This window comes from Chenopodium quinoa, unplaced genomic scaffold, assembly GCF_001683475.1.
Source record: "Chenopodium quinoa cultivar QQ74 unplaced genomic scaffold, ASM168347v1, whole genome shotgun sequence".
NCBI lineage: Eukaryota > Viridiplantae > Streptophyta > Magnoliopsida > Caryophyllales > Amaranthaceae > Chenopodium > Chenopodium quinoa.
Window position 1 is genome coordinate 8391906 of NW_018745684.1, and position 13397 is coordinate 8405302.

The 13397-nt window shown below is 37.6% G+C and overlaps 1 protein-coding gene across 1 annotated transcript; it reads right to left on the reverse strand.

The window, feature by feature from the left end:
• Positions 1–3206: 3206 nt before the first annotated feature.
• Positions 3207–11310, reverse strand: LOC110717410 (1,4-dihydroxy-2-naphthoyl-CoA thioesterase 1-like). The gene is made up of 3 exons (XM_021896096.1): positions 10971–11310; positions 9189–9380; positions 3207–3648 (listed from the first exon to the last, which is right to left on the reverse strand). Exons 1-3 carry the CDS (start codon positions 11136–11138, stop codon positions 3496–3498), a joined length of 513 nt encoding a protein of 170 aa, XP_021751788.1. The 5' UTR covers positions 11139–11310; the 3' UTR covers positions 3207–3495.
• Between the last annotated feature and the right edge of the window lie 2087 nt (positions 11311–13397).

Below are 13397 nucleotides of genomic sequence, written 5' to 3' on the forward strand. Positions count from 1 at the left end.
CTAGTCGGCTTTGTTTGGTCTTTCCGAGTCTAGTAGATGATTTTCAGAATGCTTTTGTCCCTAGTCGCCTGTTATCTGATAACGCTTTGGTTGCTCATGAAGTAATTTCTTTCATGAACAAATCAAAAGCGAAGAAGAGATTTTTCGCGGCCATTAAGTTGGATATGAACAAGGCTTATAATCGAGTTTGTTGGGATTTCTTATTTACGATTTTAGAGGTTTATGGTTTCCCTCCTTACTGGATTCACATTATTCGACAGTGTGTTTCCACCGTTTCTTATCAGGTGTTGGTTAATGGTAATCCTTCCACGACTTTTCAGCCTTAGTGTGGTCTTCGTCAGGGTGATCCTCTTTCCTCTTATCTTTTTGTTTTATGCATGGAAGTTCTTTCGGCCATGCTTCGGAAGGCGGAAAAAGGGAATCTCTCATTCAGGGAATAAGTATCGCTAGGGGTTCACCTTCAATTTCTCATTTGTTCTTTGCAAACGACTCGTTGTTGTTTTTGCAAGTCTCTCCTACCATTTGCGACAACCTAATGTCATTACTTTTTGATTTCTATGGTTTGTCGAGAAAAGTGATTAATTTACAGAAGTCGTTGGTTAAGTTCAGTTCAAATACTCCTGATGATTATAAGGATTATCTTTCTCACAATCTACACCTTTAGTGAAAACTTCTCTAGGCTCCAATTTAGGACTTCCGGTGGAGTTAAGTCGAAGTAAAGTCTCTGACTTTAGTTTTCTGATTGATAAGGTTGTTAAGCGTCTTTCTGATTTTGCAGCTTTAGGCTTTTCCTCGGCAGCGAAATTAGTAATCCTTAATTCGATATTGGTAGCCTCGTTCAATCATATCTCTTGTCAGTTTTCAAGGTTTCAGCTTTAGCCTGCTCCAAGGTAGAATTTCTGTTAGCAAGGTTTTGGTGGAAATCTGAATCTTCCTCTCGAGGGTTGGCGTTACGTCCAAAGTCGCTTCTTCATTTGCCTAAAGGTTTGGGTGGTCTGGGTATTCATGATTTGGAAAGTTTCGCATGTTGCTCTTCTTTCCCGCCAGTGTTGGTGCATACATCATCATCCTCAGCTTTTGGTTTCGAGGTTATTTTTAGCAAATTACCCTTCCCTTCGGTCTTTTTGTATCGTTCCTCGTTCCTCCTAGACTTGTCGTAGCCTTCTTACAAGTTTGTCTTCTCTCTCTGGCGGTATTGCTTGGAAGGTTGGTTCTGGTTCTCGGGTTCGGATTCTTGAAGATAATTGGGTTCCTGGGGATCCAATTGCCTTTAGGGAGGTTCCGGGTGTGTCGGTTCTACCGTCACATGTTTCTTCTATCATTGATCCGCATTCTTACGCGTGGGACTCGACTTCCGTTCATCGTCTCTTTGATTCGTCGTCGGCGCTCTGCATTTTGGCCTTGGAGCGCCCACGCCAGTCGATGGACGATTTTGTCTACTAGAAGTTTTCTAGGGATGGAAACTTTTCCACGAAATCAACTTATGCTATGTTTCTAAGTCAATCACTAACTTTTACACCAACACCTATCATTCCACCTTTCTGATGGAAGCAGTTATGGGGTTTGCATCTTCTTTTGAAGCTTTAGTGATTTTGTTGGGAATTACTTAACAACGCTTTACCTCTTTTGGGAAATCTGCAACTTTGGGGATTGCCTGTAAATTCTATTTGTGTGTTTTATCATCAGGCACAAGATATTTCAGCTCATTTATTTCGTGACTACGCCTTTACCTCTTCTCTTTGGTCTCTGCTTCGACTTCTTTCACACCTCCTCTTTTACTTCATAAGCCCTTTCTGGCCTGGTTTGTTGATTTAATCTCTGATCTTCGTACCTCGAAAAATTGGGATGTTCTGGTTTCCTTTATCTGCTTTTGTTGGGCCATTTGGCTTGAGCGTAATTATAAGATCTTTAGAAGTGCAGTGGTGTCTCCAGCTATGATTTTCCATTTGGCAAAGGAATGGACTGCTAGAAGTGCTTTGGTGCGAGAATTTAGAAGTTGAGTGTTTTCTTCTGGGAGCATTCTTCATTATAGGTATGATACAATTGCTGATTGTTGCCTACAGGGTTCCTCTTCTTCTGGTTTTGATGTCTGCATTATTTTTTATGGAGCGTAGAACTCTCGGAATTCCCATGCAGGAGCAGACTGGATTTTTAGAGATGTGTGTTCACCCTTGGTTTTAGGAGGTTGTTCCAAAGCTTGCCTTTCCTCTTTTTCTATTTAGTCAGAGCTACTGACTTGTTTATGGACCCTACGGGCAGCTGATCGTTGGGGTTTTTGTCGTCTTTTGGTCTACACTGACAGCTCGACCCTTTTTTCTTTCTTGCAACCGCAACGTGATGGGGATGTCTCTTGCCAGTGGATTCTTCAAGATATTCGATCTTCGTTTCAGCGTTTCCCTGCTTGCGTGATCCGTAAGGTGCCACGTTCCCCGGTTGTCCCAGCTCATTAACTAGTTGTTCAAGCTCGTCGTAGACATTTGCGTTTTGGTCTTTTTAGTTTATGGTTTTATCGTTATGTCTTGTTTTTCTTTTCTAGAGCTTCTTGTCAAAAAAAAAAAAAAAAAAAAAAAAAACCTTCCATTTCTTTAGTATACCCCACAAAGTTAAGCAAAATTGGTTGAATTCCTGAATATTGTTTGTAATCTTCTTTTTTTTTCATGGGGTTGGGCTATTATTTTGGGTTTTGATATAATTTTGGGCCTAGTTTTAGGAGGATAGTAGTAAACTCTAATTTAGTTCTATTTTATTGAATTTTAATCAGTTGGGTACTAATTCAATTTGGTTGGGATTGGATTTCAATTTTATTTTTTTTTGTGTTCCATTTGGTTCACCCTTTCGAGGCTCAATTCTGGATGGTTAGGTTTCAATCCCTTCCAAATTCCCAATTGTTGTTGTGAGGGATCGAACACGCGGTTCTCACTACCAAGTACAGCTCCAATTGCCATTGCACCAACATTTAATTGGTGGACTTATTTTTATCCGAGTATACGTATCACACTTAGTTCTGCTATTGTTTCATTTTAGCAATTGAAGAACTGATTACTTAGAAATTGATTTTTCCTTGCAAACAAAAAAAAATGTACACAAACCAAATTCTTTTACAAAAAACGGAATACTGATTGAAAATCATACGACGAGTGTATTTTGATTATGCACTTCTACATAATTATTGATAAAAAGATTTAACAGAATGCAGAATCGCAGAGGATAAAAATCAGGACAAGGTCATAACAACTTGCTAGCCCAATCATTCTTTTCTTTACATGAAAACATCCAAACCTGAGTATTTATCTTAAAACTGAAATTATACACATTTTTTCTACCCAATAATAAAAGAAAAAAAAGAACAAAGAAACACTGAAAATTTGCATGATCTTGTAAAATTGGCAATGTAAAATGTATGTGCATTTTTCTCTCAGTCCTGCTGCTAATTCAATCACAAATAAGAGAGTAAAACATTAACTGCAAGACCACCATTCTTTGCAATGTCAAAACCTACAATTTTGCATATTTGCGAAAAGGTTTTGAAGCCTCTTTTAGATGGTTGGGTACAGGGAGGTTGCAAACAAGAGTAACCCTGGCTGATGATATTATGTGATCCTTCTTCATACTCGTCTCATCGGCGTTCCATAATCTTACCTCCCAAACCTGTCAATAACCAACATTTCAATGAGATAAATCTTAGGTGAATGTGTAACTATCTCGCCCTTATGATTTTACACAACCTATATAGTAACTTCTAACGCGGTCCATTGTAAGCTTTTTGTAACCTCATAGAGTCATAGAAACAACTAATTGTATAAGAACGTCTCATATAAAATTTTGTCTTTCATTGTAAACAAGCTAGTATGGGTTCGTTTTGAGTCTGGTTAGTTTGGGCTGGGGCCGCTGGGCTCCACTAAGTATGGGAGATTTTGTAATCAGTAGGTCATAAGTGTGTAACAAATTAAAGAACAAGTGGTACTTAAGACAAAACCTTTCTTTTGAAGTGTCAATCCCTTTCTCAAAACTTAATTCATATGGTCCTAAACAAGTACTCCCTCCTACCACGAAACTCTTCCCAACTACTTGTACTAATCTAAGGAAAATGAATAAAGTAATATAAGCGGTTACTTGCACGTGTAATAAAAAGACTAGCCTCATAAAATGGGTCAAGTAGGGTGGAATAATAGAATTTCTTTGACAAATCAAATGCGAGTAGAACTTAAAAATGTTTTAAAACAAAAAGTTGGAAAATCTTAGTAAAACAGAAATAGTATTGAATTCCCTAATTTATAAACAATCCTGTTATGTTAATTAATTGTGAAACACAGGGGCGGGGAGGTGTCTATATCACTCACCTTATAGATGACATGATCCAAATGACAAATCGCTTTCATTTATCACTTGGGGCTAGTTTGGTTGACAAAAAAAAAAATGAGGAAAGTGAAAAATCTTGGGATTTTGTAATTTGGGTAGTTGTTAGGTTGGCACAAAAAACAAAAATAGGGGAAGTTGAAAATCACGAGAATTTTTACTTCCTACAAAACATAAGAAGTAAATTACCTAGGCCCTCCTAGGTCAATCAAAATTCATGGGAATTCTAATTTCCCATTGTCACAACCAAATAAGTTAAAGAAATTTCTAGGAATTTCATTTGGGAAATAATTTCCCATGAAATATAACTTCCTATGGGAATTTATTTCCCTTATCAACCAAACAAGGTCTTAGTTAAGTGGGCTACACCCGTGACTAGGTTTAGAAGCCATCATGCCATACCACACTAATTAAAGATGAGAAAGCATCATCTTATCTTGATATATGGCTGAAGATAATGTCCAAGCACCATACCATATTACTAGTAGTTGGGCTTACCTACCTATTTAAGAATAATTGTGTCTTTTCTTTGGTGTTTTATGATTTGAGCCATTTTTAACAACAAAAGCCAAGACTGTCAAGCCTGAGAGATCGAGAGGCGGTCGTGAATGAACAATGAATTCTTGACTTAGTGGCAAAGATTGAAAAATTGTATATAATACGAAGTAAGTTACATCTTCAAACCTCTCTTCCTCCATTTGTAATATGTAATGCTATTATGGTTCATTTGGGCCATAAAGAAAGTTAAAAGTTGCTTCAAAAATGAATTAGATTATAGTCAATAAGTTGATGTATCAACACCTAACAATTCTCCTAAATAAAAGTAATTTATGACTTATTAAATTATTAGTAGTAGTTGAATTAAGTTAATAGGTCAATGGAGTAAATCGTGGGGCATGTTTAATTACCCACCTAGCTTTAGTTTTCTAATGTTCATGGCTTTACTAAGGCTATTAAGGCACATGCTAGTTACTATTTACTGTTTAGGCTTAATAGCGTTCTTTTTCAACTAAAAGTTAGGCATTAAATGTAATCCATATAAATGTAATAAATACATTGAAAGTGTGTTTTCTAAGTCATAATTTCTCTATATTTTGCTTAATATCTCCAATAAATACGGAGTATTAGCAATCCACCAAGAAAATTAGGCTCTTTAAACACACCACATGCTAATGATAAGGGTATCCATACACTTTTGACTATCCTTTATCCTTTGAAAATTCAAAATTCTTCAAACCCCTATCAAAAAACTACTCAACCTAATTTAGTATTGTTGCATACTTCTTGAATTTCTTTTCATTTATTATAATACTAGGAGTTTTATGCTTATCAGTGTAGATCTTATGTGGATATTGATTACTCCCTCTTTTTTTTTAGTGTTACATCACTTACATGCACTTTAATCAACAAATAATTTTATACACTTTCATTGACTTTAATGTAATAAGCGATAAATGGAATATTCGGAGTTTAAAAAACGAATTTTTCACCATACACCCATGAGTAATTTTTTTATTCACCATAAATCCGTGAAAATTTTCAAATTCACCATATACACTTGAGTTTCACAAAATTGTCACAAATTGCCCTTAATGACTCACGACAGTTAATTTCGTTTGTCATTAGAATTAAGTATGCCACGTGGCGCCATCTTATTGGTTATTTAAAATTATTTTTTTTTAATATTTTAAAAAAAAACTAAAAAAAAATTCAAAAAAAAAAAAGAAGAAAACCACCTCCAGCCACCTTCCGCCAACACTAGGCCACCTCCCCACCACCGCCACCAAGCCCAGCCTAGCCTCCCTGCCGCCGGTGACTAGATTCCCCTCCCCACCGCGCCGGCACCGCCCCTTCCCCCAGCCACGTGTCGATGCCCCCACTTCCCCTTAACCACCATACCCCCTCTCCCTTGCCTTAAACCATAAAAACCTCTCCCCGCCTTTCCACCTTCACCGAAAACTAACCACCACCCCGAAACCCTTTCGCTAGCAGCCAGACCCCTTCCCCTACGTCGCTGCCGCCTACCTTAGCCAAAAATCACCACCCCGAAATCCTAAAACCCCAAAATCAAAAACCTAGATTTTGATTTTAGGGTTTTTTATTTTAGGGTTCCCGCGTGGTGGTTCGGGGTGAAGATGGAAAGGGGAGGGGCGATTTAGGTTCGTCGGCATAGGGTAGGGAGGGTTTTTCGAGGGAGAAAGGAGGTTTTGAGGATTGGGGAAAAGGTGGTTTAGAGGAATGAAAGGGTACCGGCACTGGGTAGCTGGGGTGGGTCGTCGGCGTGGGGGTTCAGAGGAAAAGTCGCGCTGGCGCGGGGTGACGGGGACAGGGTGGTGGTTGGGGGTTCGGCGTTAGTTGGGTTGTGGTGGGTTGGTTTTTTTTATAATGAATTAAATAATTATTTTAAAATTTAATTAATTTAAAAGACAACCAATAAGATACAGCCACGTGGCATACTTTACTCTAATGACTAACGAAGTTAACGTCCCTTAGTCATTTGGGCATTTGGTGACATTATTGGGAAACTCAAATGTATATGATGAATTTAAAAAATTTTATAAGTATATGGTGAATAAAAAATTAACTCAAGATTATTTGGTGAAAAATCCATTTTAAAAAATGACCGAAATAACTAAATGAACTAAAAATCCAAAAAGTACAAAGTTTCAATACTGTAGACCCACCTAATTGACGTTGAAAAAACATATCCTAGTCTAACACTTTTTTTTTATAACATATCCTAGTCTAACATTAAAACTCTAAAAGTCTAAGATGATGTTTTGTACTTCTCTACTAGCTAGACTACTACACAACCAATAAACAATTTAGAATTGACAATAGAGGTCAGGATAATTGAAATCATGAGTTGTCATCTTGTTATCCAAATAGTAAGCCGTTAAATACTTAGTTTAATGTATAATACACCTAGCTTTAAGTACACCCAAGTGTTTAAGATGTACGTGTACTCTATATCAGACGAAATCAAAATTTTGGAAATACAGGAACATAAATTTAACTAGTTTCTTCGTTTTTTGTTGTATTATTTTGGCCTTGTTTAGCAAATGGCTGTTGGTGGTTGATGATTGGCTGGTTTACTTAGCTTGTTTGAGTGTTTGACCAGTTGGAATGTTTGGTTGTTTATAATGGCTTTTGAAATTGGCTGTTTAAGCCAGTTGTTTATAGAAGTGTTTGGTAAATTTAATTGTTGGCTGTTAGCTTACTATTAGATAATTTGTGGGCCAACAAGCCAAAAGCCAAAAAAAAAAGCTACTCAAAGCAGCTTTTTCATTTTGGCTTAAAAGCCATCTTTTTCGTTGACCGAAAAGCCAATTATCAAACACTTTTTTGGGTTGTTTGACCACATAAAAAAGCCAAAAGCTAATAAAAAAACCACCAAAAAAAACCATTTACCAAACATGGCATTTGGTTTTCCCGGACTCCTAGACATTTTTGGAGTATAGAGGGATTAAAAGAAACAAAATTAATAAATTGAGCCCAAATACTACCTCCATTAACTTTTAATTGCAACAAAGGGGTAATTTTTGTGAGATATAAAATATTGCAACTAAATATTAACGAAGGTTGTATAATTTTTTTTTTTGGAAAAAATACACTTTAATAATCCCAACTATGGGCAATTTACTTTTAATAATCCCAACTAAGGTTCATTTAATAATCCCAATAACTATGCTATCAGTTTGCCTCTAATGGTCCCACTAACTGATAACCCGCTGAATAGTTTTTTTTTTTTTTTTTTTTTGGTTTTAATAGGCACGTGTCAACACGTGATTAGTCCAAAAATTAAAAAAATATAAAAAAAAAACATTAAAAAAAACAAAAAAAATCCCAGCCACCCTTAGCCACCGTCAAACCCTAACCTTATCGAAATCCGGCCGGCCACCTCTCCTTAACCACCTAAACCGGCCGGCGAGCCCCTTTGACCCACCCCCGATCCCTGAAACCACCTCCCTGCTAAGACAACAAAAACTCAAAATTCCGGAGACGATAAGTCACCGAAGCTGCCTAGGACTTCGCCGCTACTCCGAAGCCGTTGCAAAAGAACACGCTCAACGTCACACCACCTTCTACCTCATCTTCAACCTCCAGACCTAATCCACGCCTGCGACGACCTTTAAGGTGGTCGATTTCGAGGTTCACCTCGCTAGAAATCGCATCCTTTAAGGTGGTTTTGGGGGTCAGAGAGGGCTAGCTGGGCGGTTTCAGGGGTCGATGATGGGTGGTAGAGGCCAGCCAACCATTTTCTGTGGTTAGCCGGTCAGTTTTCGGCGAGATTGAGGGTTGGGGTTAGGGTTCCGACAAGGTTAGGGGCCGGGGTGGAGGTGGGGGGAGAGGGTGGCTGGGATTTTGGGTTTTTTTTTATGTTTTTTAATTGTTTTAAAAATTTGAACTAATCACGTGTTGACACGTGTCATGGTCTCCTGTTATAACACATTATTAACTCATCGTTGACCAGTTAGGATTATTGGAGGCAAACTGACCCCATAATTAGGATTATTAGAAAATAAACCTTAGTTGGGATTATTAGAAGTAAATTACCCATATTTGGGATTATTAAAGTGTATTTTTCCTTTTTTTTAACATAAGGAGAAGGCCCTTCCAGACCAGAGCCTCTCACAAGCGGAGCCCAAGTGACATGGAGTAACGGAGATACTCCTAATTTAGTAGGAAGGGGAAAGACAATTCATAAATACTCCGTAACACTTACTCTTATTGTCCTAGTTAATGTACTAGCTCCGTATATAGAAAGATTAATTATACCAATTAATGCATAATTTTGACATAAATGAATGGATTTGATAATCGAAAGTTACCTGAATTGTGCGACCAGAGCTGAGAGGGGTTGCTTGAGCAAAAACAAGATCACCAACTTGAGCACTCCTCATGTGGTCGATGCTTAAATGGATTCCAGCCACTCTTTTCATCCCACATGCCAAATACGCCCCTATACTCGCCAGCGCCTCCGATATCAATGCCGATACTCCTCCATGTAACACCTTGAACGGCTGTCCCAGTATTTCATTAGATTTAACATATAATTTTATAATATTAACATTTATAATTTTGTAAATACGTAATCTATGGCCTTATTTGGTTGACAACATAAAATAGGAGAAGTGGAAATTCATGAGATTTGATAAATTGAGGAGTTATTTGGTTGACACAAAAAAGCAAAAATGAGAAAAGTGGAAATTCATGGGAATTTCAATTTCCCACAAAATAAGGGAAGTAAATTACCTAACCCCCCAGGTCAATCAAAATTCGTGGGATTTTTAAATTCCCACGTTGCCAACTAAACAAATTTAGGAAATTCTTAGGAATTTCATTAGGGAAATAACTTCCCATGAAATGCAATTTCCTATGGGAATTTAATTCACATGTCAACCAAACAAGGTCTATAACTAATACTAAAGTAATTACCGCTAGCATCATCACTTTCATGTGGCAGCTTCTTATAATAAATTTTCCCTCCAAAAATATTATTGACATCATTTAAAAAATAAAAAATAAAAAAAAATGGTAAAGCTAATATTTGAAAATGATTGATTTATTATGTCCTTCATTCTAGCTCAATTAATCTAACTAGAGAGACCACGGTTTGTTATGTTTTGCTTAAAATATTTATATTACACACAAGAAATTTTTTATTATTAAAATCGTGCATCACACGGAACTGACCTATTTAAATAATATATTAATGGTCAAAATAACATATACTCTCTTCATTTTTTTAATTGCTATTTTTGTCCATTCTTTTCTAAAAGTTACACTTCCCCTTTTGAAAACCTTTACCTATTGATGGGAAATTATTTTGACACACCAAATATGATTTTGGCACACCTCTATGTAAAACACAGTTTTCTATGCTCTTCTCATATGAGGGTGTGCCAAAATTAGTTAAGGGTGTGCCAAAATCAATTTCTCATTGATGGTGCGGATGCCCACTCACTTTTATCATTTCTCACTCCTCCAATAAGACAATAATCTCCACTCCTTCTTACACCACTTTACTTTAAAATAAAATAATAAACCACTATCTATACATACTCACAATTTTTTACTCCGTATAACCTAGTCTACCTCACTGACATCTTATTTTATTAGATTTCCTAAAACTCTGTGCAATCTCTACTCTAACTAAAAAAAAAAAAAGGAGTACCATAACTTATATTTTGGAATGAATAAAGATGTACTCTGTATAATAATTTTATCGGAAGAAAAAATAAAAACCAAAAAGATTTGCGTTTTGAATACGGTATTATAACCTGAGATGAAGACTTGAAAATTACATAATAGACCTGGATGTACCATGTTAATGAAAACTTTTTTTTTTTTGAATAATGTTAATGAAGACTTGTACGAAAACGAAAAACAAAAATCCCAATTCCATAAAAATTAAAAAAATAGTAATAAAAAAAAATACTTATACTGAATGTGAATGTAAAGAGGGATGCATGTAAAGTTTGTAAGGAGAAAAATAAAAATAATTTTCGTAACAATTCTAAACTTTAACTTTTGAAATAATAAAATAATGTTACAATTAATAAAGAATGGAACTTTAAGAATTGACGGGAGGAAAAAAGAGGTAAATCAACCTGGCAACATTTAGGGGTGACTACGAGGTGGCCGGAAACACAAGAAGGCGACAACTCATCGATTTCGAACCCGATAGTGTGGAGTGGAGAGTCAAGCTCAGCCGTCTTGTTGGTGTTTTTGAGGTCGGGAACAGCGGATGAAGGCGGTTGTTGCGGCGGATTTTCCATAGACAATATATCTAGATGTTTTTGTGACTTCGTTTATTGTATATTTAATCCTATGATTTTAGTTACAATTGTTTGACAAAACTAGGAAGTTGGAACCACTAAATATGAGAGGGAGAGGGAGAGGGAGAGGGAGAGGGATGTATGTTACGAGAGTATATATGGTCAATATGGAGAGAGAAAGTGGTGACAAAGTGCGTGCAATGTATCTCACATTAGTCACTTACTAACTAACATATTACGTCTAGGACCTAAGACGGCATAGTATTATACTACGGAGTATGTATATTTTATACGGAGTATATATACTTGTTCTATTATGAAAACAAAATAAATCACTAATAATCATTATGATAAGATTTGATATTGAATTATACAAGTCTTTTTGACCAAAAAAAAAAAAAAGGAAAAATATAACTTAAAGTGTTTGATTTCTGAATTGATAGTTATCATTTACGATGAAGAGTGTTAAAAAATTGATTAGAATTAAATCGAACTTATGACAACTATTTCAATCTAATAAACAATAAAAATCGATATTGAATTGAACATATTTTAAATTAAATTAAATCTATAATGTATCCATGTTAAATAAATATATTCCTTTGTGATGAAAAATAATTTTAGTTGAAATCCTTACAAAAAAATAAATAAATAAAAGTTTGAAAATAAATTGTATAGATTTTAAGGATTAACGATTTGAAGAACAGATGAAAAGTTGACAAAATGACATCCTAGATTATGCATTCAAGAGTTTTTTTTTTTTTTTTCTTTAAATGTTAAGTGATTAGGGGATTTTGCTCCCACCAATCGGAATGCGCCACGTGGTCCAATCAGGTCCTGCCAAGTGTCCCCCAGTTGGAACTGTCAGGGCTTGCCACGTGGCACACGCTTATTCGTCCACCTTAGACCTATTATGTCATGACACGTGGCATACTCCATGCCTAATGGAGAAACCGGCCACCCAGGCCCAACTTCCGAGGGAAGCCCAATCAGCCCAAGGTTAACTTAAACCTAGATTGACACGTTTCCCGAGGTTATAAATACCTCCCTTAATCCTCATTAAGGGAGATTACAGGCTGATCACGCTAAAAAGCAGATTACCTACATTAAACACTCTCACCTAGAGAGACCCAATCATTTTAATTTCCGCATTAATTACTCCTTAATCTAGTACTAACTTGATCGTTGGAGGCGGAGCTCCCACCACCAGGAGACTCCGTTGTTTTGCAGGTACAGGCGTCCGGTTCCAGTCTCGGAATTGTAACTCTCCCGCAGGACATCAGAAAAACCCGAAACATTTGGCGCCGTCTGTGGGGAGAGTACTTTTGAGATGGCATCCACGTTTGTACCGACTCCTGAAGAGAGGCGTCCCCTGGACGACCCACTAGTTCAGTCGGACCACGATACTGAGAATGAATTTGAAGTTGAAGCTCACACAGCTTCAGACGGGACCCTAAGGGCCCGACGTACCCGTCATACCGAAAGGAGGGAACGGGAACATCTTCAAACTGGAAGCGAGCCAGCAGGCGCACCGCCTGTTCGGCAACAGCCGACTGACGGGTCTGCTCCCATCACAAGGAACGAACGCATGACCTTCATGAGGGACTTCAAGGGAGAAATTCAAGAGTTGATCAACAAGAAGCCGCCTGCTCTGGACAAGGAGCAGTCGGCTAAGAAACCCTCCACTTCACGGAAGAGGAAGCCAGTTCAAGGGCGAGAGGCGACCCCTCATCCTAAATCTAGGAAGTGGGAGCCACCTGCCCTTGATTTCACAAAATACCGTTTTCCTACTCCAGGAAATAGGAAACCTGTTCGTCATATTCAGGCGGACGGGTCGAGGAAAACATACACAGACGCTCGGCTACTGCTAGAGCAGAAGAAGAGTGACCGATTGTCAGAGTCGGCCTCTACTTCAAACTTCCAAGACAGTCTGCGAAATACCTCGATGAGGCATGCTCAGTCGTATCATGAGAGTCAGTCAGGCGGCACCTCCCGTCAGTACGGCTTTCATAGCGACCAGGCGGTACCAAACTTACCGTTTGTACCGCAACAACAGTATTTCTTACAGCCACCTCCGTTTGGTGGACATGCAGCAAAAAATGTCCAACCTATGGACTGGCAGCTACGGTTGCTTAGACTTGGTGAACAGTCGTCGGCCTTCTCCAAGGAAATTACTGAAGCCGCTCAGCCGGCCAAAGTGAAAAATGTATTAGTAGGCGCCTATGACGGCACTACTAACCCAGAAGACCATCTGATGGC

Bases quoted from the DNA above. Each gene is read 5' to 3' on its own strand.
- LOC110717410 (XM_021896096.1), bottom strand. From the start codon at position 11,138: ATGGAAAATCCGCCGCAACAACCGCCTTCATCCGCTGTTCCCGACCTC. The intron at 9,381-10,970 runs GTTGATTTACCT...ATACTGGGACAG, and splicing joins TCACCCCTAAATGTTGCCAG to CCGTTCAAGGTGTTACATGG. The intron at 3,649-9,188 runs GTAACTTTCGAT...GGTTATTGACAG, and splicing joins GCTCTGGTCGCACAATTCAG to GTTTGGGAGGTAAGATTATG.